Genomic DNA, 17,657 nt, shown 5'->3' with positions numbered 1-17,657 from the left:
TTTCAGATGTAGCAACCATTTCTGATCTTATACAGAGATAAATGTAACAGGTGAGTTGGTAGCATGCAGGTCTCATTCAAAAACAAACCTGTGAAATCTCAGGTCTAGTTGGGAACCCTGAGTTTCACAAGTAAGTCAGATCCAAAGCTCTTTGCGTCATGGTTCTCCATGGTAAGGAAATGCAGAGAGTGGCAGCTGGACCATGTCTACTGGCCATACTGTGACGCTCCACCCTGGCAGTCATGGGTTTTGGTGTTTGTGATGAAAGGTATACACTACACCAGCCAGAACAATTATTCAGGTTTGCAACTGGTGTGAAGGATCTTGGTATGCTTTCTTGAATGCTGGTGGCCTCCAGGAGGCATGACCAGTGGGAAGTTAGCATTGGAGGTCGGCCTGGTGAATACAGTCCCTCCCTTCTCTTCCTACGTTCAGTGAACACAAGGATAATTTATTGTGTGAGTGGGCAGAGCTCAATAGGAGCATCAGAGCCCCACACAACTTTGGATCAGAGCCTTTTTTACATTTTACCAATATAGGCAGACATGGAAGTAACTGCCTGATCTGTCAAAAGTGGACATGGAAAGGACATCCAAAGTGATTTATGGATCTGTCTTTCTCCTTCCTCAGGATAAACATATGAGCTGCACTGGAAAGTTAGCCTTTACAGCCTGTCCGATCTTGTCAGCTCCAAAATGAAAATCATTTTTCTTGTCTTCAACAAAACGTTTTGCCATTTCTAAGTGGATAGACAGAAAATGTAGCAGCATGTATGGGTGTGAACGGTTTCCAAAGTAAAACCTTGACTGGCATGAGATCCCTTGCAGGCCGTGTAATTACTTAATGTAACAAAATGCAAGAGTTGCAGTTTCGTTTCTCGGAAAGCCCTTTGCAAACTGTAAAAGTGCCGAAAGAAAAGTCGATGGGATGCACTCCTAATGACAATAACTCTCAAAAGCATAAAAGTGTTGTCTTCTCCTAACAATCATCTCTGTATAAATGCTATAAACAGCTGTCATCGAAGGAGCAAAATCCAGACCGGCAAAACATTTTATCCCCCAAACCGTTTGTGCACGTCTAGCCGAAACCTTCAATCCAGTGAGACTGCTCCCTGTCCGTGTGTGGTTTCTGCTGTTTGATTCTGCTTTTCTTCCTCTTCTCATTTTCAAAGATAAGAAATGATGCTATCGCTGTAGACGTGACAGATGCTGACAGCATGATTTACAGGAGAGCTACATCTCTTCCCCTAACTTCCCTGTCGGGGAGATATTAAGAAGCCACAGTCCAAGACAACTTCATTGAAGACCGAAAAGAAAAACCGCAAGACCATGAGGCAGGAAGGACAAGATCTGAATAGCACAGTCACGAGTACCAACTTTGCTGCCATCTATAGCCACCAGGAGAGAGACTTTACCTCTTATCAGAACTTCACCTTCCCCTTTAACTTAAGCTACAGTGATTACGATCTACCTTTGGATAACGACGATGATGTGACCAAGACGCGCACTTTCTTTGCCGCCAGGATTGTCGTTGGTGTGGCCTTGGCCGGTATCATGTTGGTCTGTGGCATCGGCAACTTCATCTTCATTGCTGCCCTGGCCCGTTATAAGAAGCTGCGCAATCTCACCAACCTTCTCATAGCAAACCTGGCCATCTCCGACTTCATTGTGGCCATTGTCTGCTGTCCCTTTGAGATGGACTACTATGTGGTGCGACAGCTGTCTTGGGAACATGGCCACGTGCTCTGTGCCTCTGTCAATTACTTGCGCACAGTCTCCCTCTATGTCTCTACCAATGCGCTCTTGGCTATCGCTGTGGACAGGTAAGGAGGAAAATCAAACATTTGTTTGGTCTGTATCTGAGAATGTTGCATTCCTCCCCTTGACCAATGTTGTCACTTCTGGTTCCTTCTCTCCTTCCTACCCACCCACCCCCAGTGATTTAAATAGTGGGGTGTTCTTGATGTTTTGAAGATTCCACCACTCCATCCTAGGGTTGTTTCTGCAACCTACTCACAATCTCTTCAGTATGGGTGCCCCCATCAGAGTTCTCTTCAAAGCCACAAGAGATGACTGAGAAGAGGGTCTGCAGAATGGAATGCCCACAGCTCCATGGCAGCTTGGGCATGACTGCAGGGTGAATGAGAAACCAGCCTCCTTCCTCAGTCAAATGCCAGCCTGTTGAGCTTGTTGATTTCTGCCCAACAAGTTACCATACTGACGAACCTAACCTGTCATTTATGGTCCACCATCAGAACATGCATTCCTCTGGTAGAAGTGTCAGGTTCCAGGTGGAAGTGCCTGGATTCAGCTGCATGTGCTTGCCACCAGTGAAGACACCATGTGCTGGTGCCATGTAAGGAAGTGGTGGGAGGGACAGGGAAGGGAGTGGAAGGGACATTTGTGGGTAGGGAGGGGAGAGAAACTGGGAGGTGGGAAGAAGGTGAATGTATCCAGCAGCAATGGTGCATGCTGGATCTTATCCCTTCTTTTGCAACCCCCTGCCCCTTTTTCCTTCTCAGACATAATCTACCAAAATAGGGGTTATGTGTCCAAGGAGACCCATTGCTGGTCCCAGGTCTTATGCGAAGGTAAGTAAAAATTAGATTTACTTACTTCCTGTTTGCCTTCATGTCATTCCCCCACCATAGGATGCATCATGTGCCTTCTTGGTTTGGCTGCCTCAGTGCTGGTGTTGGGGATAGGATTGGACTGTGAGCCATGAATGCCTGCAATTCTCTGCTAGGTAACTTTGTTTCTCCTTAAACACCAGCCTGGCTATTCATCCTTTTCTCCCCAGATGGACAATGACAAAAGATTGCATGTCACCGAATTGGCTCATTGATCCTGGATTCCCTTGTAATCTTAGGGTGCAATCCTAATGCACTTTCCAGCGCCGACATAAGGGCAATGAAACTCTGAGGTAAGGGAACAAACATTCCCTTACCTTGAGGAGACCTCTGTGACTGTCACTCAACTGCAGGATGCAGCACACATCCCATGGGCACAGCTATGCCAGTGCTGGAAAGTTGGTTAGGATTTGGGCCTTACCCTGTGAAGTGAAAAAAAGAACTGATGCACAAGTGCACTGATCAGTGCACTGATACACTGAACATAAGCACAAAAAAGAGAGGAAAAGACCAATCCATTGGTGCAACAAATAAACTTGAAAAATCACTGTGTGGGGGGGTGGGGAGTATATTTTACTGCAGGTAGAATTAAAACCATTTCTGCCCAGTGTTGCATATACACAACAGGGATCAAATGTGTATACTAGAAGGCTGAGCAGAAATGGGTTAATGAAACATTGTACTTTGCTGGCTAACTGGCAGTAGATGTAAGCACTTCATGACAATGTAGAGATATGAAGGAATCCGAACGTATTGTGTACCGAGAATTGTCTTTTGTTCTGTCTCGGAGACTCACAGCCCAATCCTGTGCATGTCTACTCAGAAGTAAATCCCATTAGAGACAATGGGGCTTACTCCCAGGAAAGTGTGGATAGGATTGGGCTGTTAAGCCAGTACAAAAAAAGAACAGACTTTTTCAATTTCTTAGAACCCTTACAAAGAAATGATACTATGCATTGCATAAGTATTATAGATGACTCCAATCCTATAGCAACACCTCTTCAATCAAAGTTGGTTTTTGTTCTCTTACATCCTGTTCATTTAACTATCTTATTATTTCAAAAATAGTTTTGGAACATCTTAAAGAATCTTATTCCCCACCCCACCCCACCCCCCTTAGGAATTACCTAAGGAAATAATTATGAAGGAATTTGAGAGATTATAATGGTTATGAAAAGACAAGCGTATGACAATTAAGCAGAATGGCACTGAGCGATCACATCATCTAAGCTCAGCAAATTGTAGTCAATCACAGAATAACTCAAGAAGAAGTAGCAGGAGATTAATGAAGTAGATAATGAATACCTGCTTTTGAATAATGCACGCTGGGTACCAGCATTTTACATATTACCTCAGATTCATAAGAATGCTTCTCTCCCCTCCAGTTTGGGGACATGACTGGTTCAGGACAACAGTTCTCTGTTAGAACTACTATCAAAATGTGTGGGATTTTCTTTGAGGCCTTTTTTCCCCCCTGAAATAAAATCTAATTCACAGGATTGCATTGACCTCAACCAAAAATTAGTTTGTATAAAACACATGAAAATACTGTATAGGCAGGGCCCGTATCCACAGCGGTTCTGTTCTGCCCTCCAGCAGATACTGGATCAGCGGATATGGGGGCCCGCCTATACTAGTAATGCTCAACCCCTGCTAACTGGTTAAGAGGTGCTTTTTCAAGTGGGTGCTCCTCTTTTATTTAGCAGGGGGAGAGTAACTGGCCCACCTCACCCCAGCAGTGTCTTTTCTAGTGGCTGTCTGCTGGTGTTGCATCTTTTTAGATTGTGAGATTTTGGGACAGGGAGCCATTAGATATTAGATTTTCTCTGTAAACCGCTTTGTGAACTTTTTGTTGAAAAGCGGTATATAAATACTGTTGTTGTTGTTGTTGTTGTTGTTGATATTAAATTCTTATGCATGAGAATCTTACAGCAAGTGGGAGAGCCAGGATGGTGTAATGGCTCGAGAATTGGAGTTCAACCTGGAAAATCCAGGGTCACGTGAGGCTTCCTGGATAACCTTTGGCAAGTTACACTCTTTCAGCCTCACCTACTTCACAGTGTTGTTGTGAAGACAAAAGGAGGGGAGGAACTAGGTATGCTGCCCTGAGCTCCTTGGAGGAAGGGTGATATAAAAATGTGAAAATTTTAATTTTATTATGCATTTATTTACAATATAGGGTGGTAATCCAGGAAAATTAGTATGCTAGTCTTGGTCAGCTCTACAGATGTCAACATTGCATTTAAAACTATGCCTGGTACCAAACAAAACTATTTTAACCAAAAAAGGGTGTGGGGTAATATATCAGTGTATAGAAAACCTACAGAAATGATCTACATTCAAATTCCTGCCTTCTCCAAAGAGCTCAGGGTGGTATAAAATGTTCCCCTCTGCTTTTATTCTCACAACTCTGAGGTAGGTTAGGGTGAGAGACAGCAACTTGCCCAAGGTCATTTCATGATGGGGAATTAGAACTCTGGTCTCCCTGCCCTAGCAGACACTCTGAACTATTAGATCACATACTGGCTGTTAGATTACACTCCTTCACAATGATTGTTGCATTTAGTACATCACAAACTTGCCATATCGACAGTTTATACATTAAAATATACCTATCAATGTCCCGAACTGGGTTCTGAAACAGACATGAAACCATTGGCTGAGGAGGGGCTACCCAGCAAATACAGTGAGGGCAGTGCAAAGGAAACAGAAAGTCTTCAGGAAGAAAGATTAAGTGACAGTGTAGGAGAAAACAAGATTTAATCACTGAAGGTACAGCCTGACTTTTGATAATGTCAAAGGAGCTTGAAAGTGGAAAAAGGTATTGACATGTTTGGATAACATTCCCTTCTGTGATAAGAGGCCCATGGTAACCTACAAGGGAATGAAACATCTGAAAAATAGAACAGCACATTCAGAGACTTATTTGAAAGCAAATTGAAGGAGACTGCGCCTCTCGAATGGAAAAGCTCCCCTGGCCACTTCCCCCCAGGATCACTTCCATACAGTGCTTGTTTCTATTGCCAATTAACCTGCAGAGGTAAACATTTCATTAAACCCCCAGATAAGAACACGTACTGTCTTGAGCATTACTTTCCTTGGGATTTTTGAAGTGTAATCCATTTGCTACTTGTTGCACACATAGATAGGCTATTGTGTGCTTAGTAAAGCATACTATCTTAAGCAGTTTTACACCTAGGATTTTTTTAAAACTGTTTTTATAAAGTTGTTCTTCACTTGTCCTCCAATTGTTCATAGATTAGATCAGCGGTTCCCAAACTGTGCACCACAGTGCGTGAGGGTGCCACAACAAACTCACAGCTGTGCTGCAGGATATCCCTGGTGGCCTCTTCTTCATGTTTGTCCCAGTGCTGCCATCTTGGATCACATGATCCAAGATGGCAACACTGTAACAGGGTGCCATGACAGCAGTAAGTTTGTGAAGTACTGGCTTTCCTGAATTATCTACTACGTGATGGCCCAACTAAGTTTCTGGGTCCCTTTGTGCTGTTGCCTTTATCAAGCCGCTCTCCAGTTCCTGACTGGCTTCATTCACTCTGACTCTACTGGCTCACTTTCTGTGGTTTTGCAGGCATGTCACTAATGGGTGCGAATTAGAGCTGAGATCAATCCAGAATGTTGTCCATATAATCTCTTGTGCTGGAAACAGAGACTACTCATGTAGTTAGAGCAGCCATTTTAAACCACTGTGCCGTGACACACTGGTGTGCTGCGAATGGTCTGCTGGTGTGCCGCGGGAGTTTGGGGTAGGGTCATTTATTAATAGGGCCACTGGGGATGTGAGCCCCCCACCAACAGCATGATGTGCCTTGTCCATTGTCAAAAAACTGATAGTGTGCCTTGCCAATTTTAGTCCCTTGTCAGTGTGCCGTGAGACGAAAAAGGTTGAAAATCACTGCTGTAATAGTTAAGAGAAAAAGTCCCCATAACAAAGCAGGCTTTTTGCCCCTCATAAAGAAGGCTTTTATACTCTTGTTGGCATCCTTCAGTCTCGGAAGACTATGGTTTTGCGATCTGAATAGTGTTCTGATGGGTGGATGGGGAGAGGGATGGAGGGAGGGAAGGAAGGATGGATGGGGAGAGGGATGGAGGGCTGGATGAGCGAGTCATGCCAGTGGCTGAACCGCATCCCAGCCCAACCCGCCGGAGCTGCGCGTGGTGCCCGCTTCGCTGGGCAGCTGCGAGGGTGAACGTCTCCTGCGGAGCAACCAGGGAGCAGGTCTCGCCCTGCAGGCTCTGCTCGGCGCTGCCCCTTCTGGGACTGGGGGTGGCCGGGGGGCAAAAGGGGCAGCGCGCGCGCCTCGGGGTCCCGGAGCTCGGCGGCTCTTGCCCGGGAGCCCGCTGGGCGAGCCCGCAGTCTCCCCGGGCGGCGCCGGCCGCGAGCCCGGCTCGCCCCGCGCTCTTGCCTGGCCCGCCCCCGGGAGCGCCCGCGCGCGCCGTCTGGGCGCCCACCAGGCGGCCCCGGCTCCCCGGCGGAGGCGAACTCATGGCCGAGCCACGGGCCGCATCCCCGCCGCGGACACACCCGCTGCGCCAGCGCGCCGCCCCCGAAGGCGAGCTGCTCCGCCGCCTCTTCTCCCCTCTGTGGCGTCACGCGGCGCTCCAGCCCCGCCCTCCGCCAGGCGCGCTCCCGGAGCTCCGCCCGCCCAGGCTCTTCGGGCGGGCTGCGCGTGGGACGGCAGCGCTTGGGGGCGCGGGGAGAGCAGCCCCGAGAGGCCCCCCAGGCAGGACTGGTCCGACCTGTGCAAGTGGACAGCAGCCCCCGGGAGGCGTCCCTGCCTGCAGCAGTCCAGCGGGGGGGCCCTTTGCACTCTTTGCCCCTTCGCAGCCTGTCAGGCGCTTTCAGGCCCCCAAATGATGGCACCCGGGCTCCAGACCTAGAGGGAGACCCAGGAGGGGAGCTGGCCACAAGAAAGCCCACCTGCCCACAGAACCTGTGCAGCACCACAAAAAGCCCCCCCCCCCAGACCCTGAGATCCAAGGGCGGGAGGGACAGAGCCGGCCAGCCCCTGTGTCCCCAACCCCCTTTCAAAGACATCTAGGCCGTCAGGTGCCATCACCACCACCTCCTGTGGCAAGGAGTTCCACAGACCAACCAGAGCCAGGCTGCCCCTGTCTAGCCTTCCCATCCAGCACCCCTGTCTGTCCAACCCACTTAAAAAGTCATCTAGGCCATCTAGGGTTTGCGTCACCCAGTGCAGGAGGCCAGTGCGTCACCCCCATGATGCACCTCCTCCCATGCAGCGTGTGGGGCACAGACCCAGGTGGTAGGCATCATGATGTACCATTGCCCCACCCCGCTGATTTTTTGGCTATACCTTTTGATAGATATTACAACATGGTTTTTTTTATTGCATTCTGCTGTAAATTACACACTGAATGGTATGTAACAGGATGGTATTATTCCTAAAAACCTGCGATTTTGGTCACTAGTGCGCCTCCCCCCCTGTGCATTTTAGGTGGTGCAGCCCGCACCCCCCAGTGGTTTGAACCCAGGAGTTTCTGCATTCAGAAACTACTACTGAACTGTGCCCCACTCCTCCAAGTTAAGGTGCATAAGTAGGCTGAATCCCTAGACAGGAATGTCATCAGGTCTTACTAGACCCAGTGGTCTAGTGGACCCAGGACCTGCCCAGTGGACACAGGACCAAGTCCTGGAAAGGCATCTGTGGGACAGGGTGCAAGCTCTCAGCCCATTCAGCACAGCACACCTGCATATGTTGGAGCAACGGAGGAGCAGCAAGGCATGGCAAATGTCTGCAGGAGCCTTCCCATCTCCTAGAAGTGGGGGCTTTGGACTCAGAAGGCAACCAGGCTCAGTGGGTAGAACCAGGAAGGGGGAGGGGTGAAACAGAGCAGGGGAAGGTCGTGATGGGTTCTTAGGCATGTCACTAATGGGTGAGAATTAGAGCTGAGATCAATCCAGAATGTTGTCCATATAATCTCTTGTGCTGGAAACAGAGACTGCTCATGTAGTTAGAGCAGCCATTTTAAACCACTGTGCCGTGACACACTGGTGTGCTGCGAATAGTCTGCAGGTGTGCCACGGGAGTTTGGGGTAGGGTCATTTATTAACAGGGCCATTGGGGATGTGAGCCCCCCACCAACAGCATGGTGTGCCTTGTCCATTGTCAAAAAACTGATAGTGTGCCTTGACAATTTTAGTCCCTTGTCAGTGTGCCGTGAGACAAAAAGGGTTGAAAATCACTGCTGTAATAGTTGAGAAAAAGTCCCCATAACAAACGCAGGCTTTTTGCCCCTGCGACATGCCTCCGAGGGTCTAATTCTGCTAGGGGCTTAAACCTGACAACATCCTGTGCACCATCTGCCTGAAGGTCATGAACACCCAGGGATGGAAGTATTTGGGTCAGCATGCTCTTGGCTGGTGGTGGGGAGAGCATTTTTTCTATTACTTACCCCTTAGCCTAGCTGCAGATCTGCAAGGAGCAGTAACTCTTCACAGATGTAGCAGTAGTGGCTTGGGGAAGGTTGGCTTTGGCTAAGAGTTATCTGTCCCCCCAGGCAAAAGTCAACTTTAGAACCACTGCAAGAATGAACACCTTGGTCACTGGTGTCTTCACGCAAGCAATACCAACTCAAGTAGCTGTATGTGGGGCAATTAGCACTATATTTCTCCTAACATCCACTCCAAAGATATCTCTAACTTTTTAATAGGAAATTGAAGCACAATGTAGGAATACATTTTAGATTAGTTACAGCCATAAACTAGACCAACTTCCTGGCTCACCTGTTGCTTTTTACTCTAGTCTTTTATGTTGGCACCAGACCAGACATGGTTCCAGGTCACCCTGGAAATAACACGGGTGTGTTTGTGCAACACTTGCATGTATGTCAGAATACCAGGGACTCTGCCATGTAGTGGGAGAGCTCATACAACATGCAAGCACACTGGGGGCGTGCTATCGTCCTCCAGACCAGAAATCGGATGGGGACCTTGAAATGAGGAAACAGATCAGGGAGGTGACAAGGAGGGACAGGGTTGTAATCATGGGGGACTTCAATTATCCTCATATTGACTGGGTCAATTTGTGTTCTGGTCACGATAAGGAAACCGGATTTCTTGACGTGCTAAATGACTGTGGCTTAGAGCAGCTAGTCATGGAGCCCACCAGAGGACAGGTGACTCTGGATTTAATATTGTGCGGTACGCAGGACCTGGTTAGAGATGTAAACGTTACTGAGCCATTGGGGAACAGTGATCATGCTGCGATCCGTTTTGACGTGCACGTTGGGGGAAGAATACCAGGCAAATCTCTAACAAAAACCCTTGACTTCCGACGGGTGGACTTCCCTCAAATGAGGAGACTGGTTAGAAGGAGGTTGAAAGGGAGGGTAAAAACAGTCCAATCTCTCCAGAGTGCATGGAGGCTGCTTAAAACAACAGTAATAGAGGCCCAGCAGAGGTGTATACCGCAAAGAAAGAAGGGTTCCACTAAATCCAGGAGGGTGCCCGCATGGCTAACCAGCCAAGTTAGAGAGGCTGTGAAGGGCAAGGAAGCTTCCTTCCGTAAATGGAAGTCTTGCCCTAATGAGGAGAATAAAAAGGAACATCAACTGTGGCAAAAGAAATGTAAGAAGGTGATACTGGAGGCCAAGCGAGACTATGAGGAACACATGGCCAGCAACATTAAGGGGAATAATAAAAGCTTCTTCAAATATGTTAGAAACAGGAAACCCGCCAGAGAAGCGGTTGGCCCTCTGGATGGTGAGGGAGGGAAAGGCGAGATAAAAGGAGACTTAGAGATGGCAGAGAAATTAAATGAGTTCTTTGCATCTGTCTTCACGGCAGAAGACCTCGGGCAGATACCGCTGCCCGAACGGCCCCTCCTGACCGAGGAGTTAAGTCAGATAGAGGTTAAAAGAGAAGATGTTTCAGACCTCATTGATAAATTAAAGATCAATAAGTCACCGGGCCCGGATGGCATCCACCCAAGAGTTATTAAGGAATTGAAGAATGAAGTTGCAGATCTCTTGACTAAGGTATGCAACTTGTCCCTCAAAACGGCCATGGTGCCAGAAGATTGGAGGATAGCAAATGTCACGCCTATTTTTAAAAAGGGAAAGGGGGGACCCGGGAAACTATAGGCCGTTCAGCCTAACATCCATACCGGGTAAGATGGTGGAATGCCTCATCAAAGATAGGATCTCAAAACACATAGACGAACAGGCCTTGCTGAGGGAGAGTCAGCATGGCTTCTGCAAGGGTAAGTCTTGCCTCATGAACCTTATAGAATTCTTTGAAAAGGTCAACAGGCATGTGGATGCGGGAGAACCCGTGGACATTATATATCTGGACTTTCAGAAGGCGTTTGACACGGTCCCTCACCAAAGGCTACTGAAAAAACTCCACAGTCAGGGAATTAGAGGACAGGTCCTCTCGTGGATTGAGAACTGGTTGGAGGCCAGGAAGCAGAGAGTGGGTGTCAATGGGCAATTTTCACAATGGAGAGAGGTGAAAAGTAGTGTGCCCCAAGGATCCGTCCTGGGACCGGTGCTTTTCAACCTCTTCATAAATGACCTGGAGACAGGGTTGAGCAGTGAAGTGGCTAGGTTTGCAGATGACACCAAACTTTTCCGAGTGGTAAAGACCAGAAGTGATTGTGAGGAGGATTGTGAGGAGCTCCAGAAGGATCTCTCCAGACTGGCAGAATGGGCAGCAAAATGGCAGATGCACTTCAATGTCAGTAAGTGTAAAGTCATGCACATTGGGGCAAAAAATCAAAACTTTAGATATAGGCTGATGGGTTCTGAGCTGTCTGTGACAGATCAGGAGAGAGATCTTGGGTGGTGGTGGACAGGTCGATGAAAGTGTCGACCCAATGTGCGGCGGCAGTGAAGAAGGCCAATTCTATGCTTGGGATCATTAGGAAGGGTATTGAGAACAAAACGGCTAGTATAATGCCGTTGTACAAATCTATGGTAAGGCCACACCTGGAGTATTGTGTCCAGTTCTGGTCGCCGCATCTCAAAAAGACATAGTGGAAATGGAAAAGGTGCAAAAGAGAGCGACTAAGATGATTACGGGGCTGGGGCACCTTCCTTATGAGGAAAGGCTACGGCGTCTGGGCCTCTTCAGCCTAGAAAAGAGACGCTTGAGGGGGGACATGATTGAGACATACAAAATTATGCAGGGAATGGACAGAGTGGATAGGGAAATGCTCTTTACACTCTCACATAATACCAGAACAAGGGGACATCCACTAAAATTGAGTGTTGGGCAGGTTAGGACAGACAAAAGAAAATATTTCTTTACTCAGCGTGTGGTCGGTCTGTGGAACTCCTTGCCACAGGATGTGGTGCTGGCGTCTAGCCTAGACGCCTTTAAAAGGGGATTGAACAAGTTTCTGGAGGAAAAATCCATTACGGGGTACAAGCTATGATGAGTATGCGCAACCTCCTGATTTTAGAAATGGGTTATGTCAGAATGCCAGATGCAGGGGAGGGCACCAGGATGAGGTCTCTTGTTATCTGGTGTGCTCCCTGGGGCATTTGGTGGACCGCTGTGAGGTACAGGAAGCTGGACTAGATGGGCCTTTGGCCTGATCCAGCGGGGCTGCTCTTATGTTCTTAACTACAATTCCCAGGAAGCCTTGCAGGTCTCTTGTTATCTGGTGTGCTCCCTGGGGCATTTGGTGGGCCGCTGTGAGATACAGGAAGCTGGACTAGATGGGCCTATGGCCTGATCCAGTGGGGCTGTTCTTATGTTCTTAAGCACATGCTATGGCCATTGGGCATGGTGGGAGTGGGGAATCAGCCTGACAGTGATCTACATTCTGAATGGAGGTATATTACTGAAACTTTAGACAGGTCTAACCAAGACCAATTTATATTATATTTTGGATTATGCCATCATTCGTTGGTTTTTTAAAATTTGATTTTTAATTTGATCAAAATTAGCTGTGGCCTCTCAAATTTCCTGTGCCTTGGTTTGATGCTTTTTATTATTATTATTATTATTATTATTATTATTATTATTATTATTATTATACTAACAACTAGGTATTTATATATCGCCTTTCTGGTCATCGGATTACTCCTCTGACTTTATTCAAGGCGGTTTACATAGGCCGGCATTTCTAAATCCCTCAAGGGGATTTTTACAATCATAGAGGTTCTCTCTTTCAAGAACCAACCACATTTCAGAATGGATCTTCCTGGTTTGGTCTCACTTCTGGCCTCCAGTTCTCCCAGGCAGGCTGACAAGCAGCTCCATCTCTCACATGGAGGGCAGCCAAGACGCTTCTTGCTCACACCAAGAGCAGGTGGAATCACTCAGCTGGGCTTGTCAGCTGCTTCAAGGTCTCGCCATTCTCAGCCGTTCAGGGAGCTGCCCGTGTCCTCGAACTGGCAACCTTCTGATGTTATCTTTGGGCTAACAGAGGCTCTACCCTCTAGACCAGACCTTCTGTACAACACTTAAGTTGTACAATCTATCAGTAGTCATGAACCCTCAATCACATGTAATAACTAGGAGTCCCAGATGACAATGTTCATGAAAAGCTATTTCAGTCAGAACCAGCACTGTGAAATTCAGTGGGCATCATGATGCAGCTGGGACAGGACCTGGCCAAGATCTCCTGGCACCTGAGGTAGAGTTTCATATGCCACTCCCCCCTTACCTGGTGATGTGCCAGGCTCTGTTCATCTAGCCTAGTGCTCTCCTCTCCTCCACACTTCTGATTTGTTCCCCTCTTCCTTTTCCAATCCAGGGAATGGGAGGAGAAGTTGTAGAGAGCAGGTGAATGGACGTGAGGCACCCCCAGCTAGTCTGCTGACTGGGACAACTGTCTCACTTGGCCTTGTAGATGGGCTAGCACTGAAGCTGGGAATATACAGTCACATATACAAACATGAAACATTCAGATGTCTCCCACATCCAGATCTCCCTTGGTAGATATAGGTAGAATGCTTATTTATTTGGAAATAAATAAGTTACTCAAAGTTACTCATATCAAACATGAAAACAAACAATATCAAGTGCTAGAAGCTGTTGAAAATCTCAGGGGGTGGGGGAGTCCAAATCCATTCTTACAAGTAGTGTGAATAACTCTTTGGAGAGGTGAAATCAGGGCCTAGGAGAGGGGGGTAAAGGGGGTAACTTGTACCTGGGTCCAGGGTCAAAAAGGGGGCCCAGAAGCCAAAGGAGGGGACCCAGGAAAACGTAAGATCTCAGGAAATTTCTATCTACTCAGACTTGTTGCCTGCATGGGATGCTAGGGACACTACCATGACTAGGGATGCTGGGGACACTACTGATGCCACATGGGTTGGTAGTCGTGGGCTCCAAAGATTTTTCCAGCTGTCTCTACCCTCCCCCACCCTGTTTCACCCCTCCCTGCCCTTATTCTGCTCACCCGTCACCCCTCCCCCTTTGCAAAGAGGCCCAAAAGAAACTTTGTACCCCCCTGATAAAATTCCTCTCAGTGGCCCTGGGCAAAATAGCTATCAGTTGTCAACATAGAGTAATGTTCCTTCCGGAAAGCAAGACATTAAATTTGGAAGTCCTTTCTGTTCTGGGGAATTATTCCTCCCTTAATTCACAAATGCCATTCAAAAAAAATTGATGAAAACCTCATGCCTGGGTCTGGGAATACAAGCACACTATTTTTGCGGTTGATTGCAAACATTTATCTCAAAGTAGGCAAAATGCCAGTGCCAAAACAGAATGTACTGGTCCTACCTACCTACTGGGCAGGAGGTCTGCTCTAGAGCAGGGGTGCTCAATAGGTGGATCGCGATCTACTTGTAGATCGCGAGGCAAAATGAGTAGATCGCGGAGCCCTGTCTCTCCAAACTGTTAATATGTCAGTTTCATCTAGTGACTAGACGAAACTGACATATTTAGCTGACACTAAACTGAAACTGACACTTTAGCTGCTCTTCAGGCATGCAGCAACAAAACTGACGAAACTGACTAGACTCCAGCAGGGGCTCCATACATTAAAGGGGGTGTCTGTCAGACGCTTCTTCCCCCCTGGTAGATCTTCTGGCCTTGCTGGGTTTCAAAGTAGCTCTCGAGCCAAAAAAGTGTGAGGACCCCTGCTCTAGAGGGTTGAGCCTCCATTTGCCTGAAGATAACATCCGAAGGTCGCCAGTTCAAGGCCACTGGCACCGTGCGACCTTGAAACAGCTGACAAGCTGAGCCAAGCTATTCCATCTGCTCTGAGCGTGGGAGGATGGAGGCCAGAATGTGCGACCAGATCAAGAAAGAAACATCTGAATGTTGTGGTTTCATGAAAGATAGAAACCTTCTTTCAAATTATAAAAATCCCTACAGGGATTTAAATTGCCTGCCTATGTAAACCACCTTGAATAAAGTCTAAGGAGAAATCTGAGGACCAAGAAAGGCGGTATAGAAACACCTGTATTATTATTTTATTATTATTACCTATTGGAGTAGCTGGGCAACTACGTGACATGTGAGCTCCTGATTCTTTTTGTGATTAGAAATGCTGAAAAGGATTTCAGGAAAACATCAGATGCAGTTAGGAGTACATCTCTGAACTATAACAAATAAAGCAAAGTATTCACTGTCTACTTACTCACAGCAAGAATGTTGCTGAAATAAATGACACTTTGAAGCATTGTGAATAACTGGAAAGGCAGCTCTATGTGATGGTGATTCACTACTGTAATGCTACCTGAAATCTAAAGACATGTTCACAGTCAGGAGTATGTTCCTGGGCCACGAATATACTTCTGTGAACTTGTCTTTAGATTTCCTGGGTGGTCTGTGATCCCTTAATGAAGCCAATTCATGAATTGAAGTCAGTGCAAGGGAAAACAGGGCACGTGAGCTCTATTTCTTAGCTTTCTCCTGCAGTAATAATGCTTCCTTCTATAGTTCTCCATAGGTTCCCCATGATCTCACCCTCTAATTATGTGCATTCCTGTGTGAGCAGAGTAATGCAAAGGATCTGGTTTGAGGGTTTGATGGCAGTGTGATGCAGACGTCCCCTGCCCCAGAGTTAGCACAGCAGCATCCATCAGAACTACTGTATCTGCAGCTGTCCTGCTATGTGATGATGCAGGGTTGGCCTTAGGAGCCTAATTGGAAACAAGGTTCACAGCAAAGGTCTGTAGGATCTTAGAGATATAAATGAAATTTATTATAGGCTTTATCACTCTGTGGTAGAACGGAAAGCAATCCAAATGTGCGCTTAAAAAGTGCATGTGAGTTAATGGACTGAAAGCATCTAAGCATATTTTAACATAAAATTGTATACATGTAAGCAAACAAAATGTGTAGATTACCTTGGAAAAGTAAAGAGGAACAAAACTACTTGTTTTAGTGACTGTGAAATGATTTAGTAAAAATCATTTGGGGTTTTTTGTTGTTTAGAAAAAAATTCAAAATGTCCCTTGCAGTGTGTTCTGTGTATTTGACAAGACTAGAGTAGATTACCCTAGCATGGGGTCGCATTAGGCATGGGGAGCAATTGGTCCAACTGGCTTAAAGCCGTCCTTGCAATGGTACATCTTCCACATGGATTTCAGGTCAGGGTTTGTGTTGAAAACAAGTGGTGTTTTCAGTATCAAGACAGCTAGTTTCAAAAGCATACTGTAAGTGAACTGCAACCTTTTCTTAATATGAATTCAGAAACACTGTCTGTATTTTGCAGGTACCTGGCCATCGTGCACCCGCTGAAACCCCGGATGAACTACCAAACAGCAACATTCCTAATTGCCTTGGTCTGGATTATATCCCTGATTGTTGCCATACCGTCTGCCTATTTTGCTACTGAAACTGTACTGTTCACAGTCCAGAGCCAAAAGAAAATTTTTTGTGGTCAGATTTGGCCTGTTGACCAGCAAATTTATTACAAATCCTACTTTCTTTTTATCTTTGGTATTGAGTTTGTTGGACCTGTCATCACGATGACCTTGTGCTATGCCCGGATCTCCCGAGAGCTTTGGTTTAAAACTGTACCAGGCTTTCAGACGGAGCAGATCAGAAAGAGGCTCCGTTGCAGAAGAAAAACGGTTTTGGTGCTCATGTGCATTTTGACTGCCTACGTCCTCTGTTGGGCACCTTTCTACGGCTTCACCATTGTCCGTGACTTTTTCCCAACAGTGTTCGTGAAGGAGAAGCACTACCTTACAGCCTTCTATATAGTCGAGTGCATTGCGATGAGCAACAGCATGATTAACACCATGTGCTTTGTAACGGTAAAGAACAGCACCATGAAATATTTCAAGAAGATCATGCTACTCAGGTGGAGGTCTACCTACCATGGGAAGAAGTCTAGTGTAGATATGGACATCAGAACAAGCGCGATGCCTGTCACTGAAGAGGTGGATTGCATTAGACTAAAATGAATGATTGGCACAACAAGAATCTCCTCAAGACAATGATTCCTTTTGGTATCTGACATCATCAGTCCACCCTTCTGTTTTTGTTTGTGTGAAAATATACTAGACTGCAAAGCATAGCATGGTTGGAACTAGAATTTTCAGTGTTCCAACAGGCAGGACAACAGATAGCGAAGCTGCTCTGCCACAGTCACTTTATTTATTATATCTGAATTTTCCTTACGGCGTTAAATGTGTTTATATGTGGAGTTTTAGAGGGAAGAAAAAATTGATCAAAATTGATCTAAAAATGGTATCCCAGATATGGGATTTTACCTTGACTCTCATCAAAACTGGGGGAAAAAAATCCCAGTTTCTTGACTAGATTAAGGCTCAGCACATACCAGGTCATAATTTAGTCACATTATGACAGAAGGCAGGTGACAACCACATGAGATCAACAAGCTATGTTATATGTCAGTGAGTTTCAAATGTGATGTTCATATTTTCAGAACAAGCTCAAGCAACTCCTTCGTTAGGGACCAGTAGTGTCCTCAATGATCTTGATTGACACTATAATTTCTAGAACCAACCTATTAAAATTAACCTAATTAAATTAAAATTTAAAAATTAACCTATTTAATTTTTCCTATACAGATGGGGCCTCCATATCTGCAGATTTTACATATGTGGA

At 46.5% G+C, this 17,657-nt stretch overlaps 1 protein-coding gene across 1 annotated transcript; it reads left to right on the top strand.

The window, feature by feature from the left end:
* Nucleotides 1-1,328: 1,328 nt before the first annotated feature.
* On the top strand, nucleotides 1,329-16,990 carry PROKR1 (prokineticin receptor 1). The gene is made up of 2 exons (XM_066611586.1): nucleotides 1,329-1,822; nucleotides 16,294-16,990. Exons 1-2 carry the CDS (start codon nucleotides 1,329-1,331, stop codon nucleotides 16,988-16,990), a joined length of 1,191 nt encoding a protein of 396 aa, XP_066467683.1.
* The last annotated feature ends 667 nt before the right edge of the window (nucleotides 16,991-17,657 follow it).

The sequence above is a fragment of the Tiliqua scincoides genome, chromosome 1, assembly GCF_035046505.1.
Source record: "Tiliqua scincoides isolate rTilSci1 chromosome 1, rTilSci1.hap2, whole genome shotgun sequence".
In the NCBI taxonomy this organism is placed as follows: domain Eukaryota; kingdom Metazoa; phylum Chordata; class Lepidosauria; order Squamata; family Scincidae; genus Tiliqua; species Tiliqua scincoides.
This window is presented reverse-complemented; position numbering and strand designations above follow the sequence as displayed.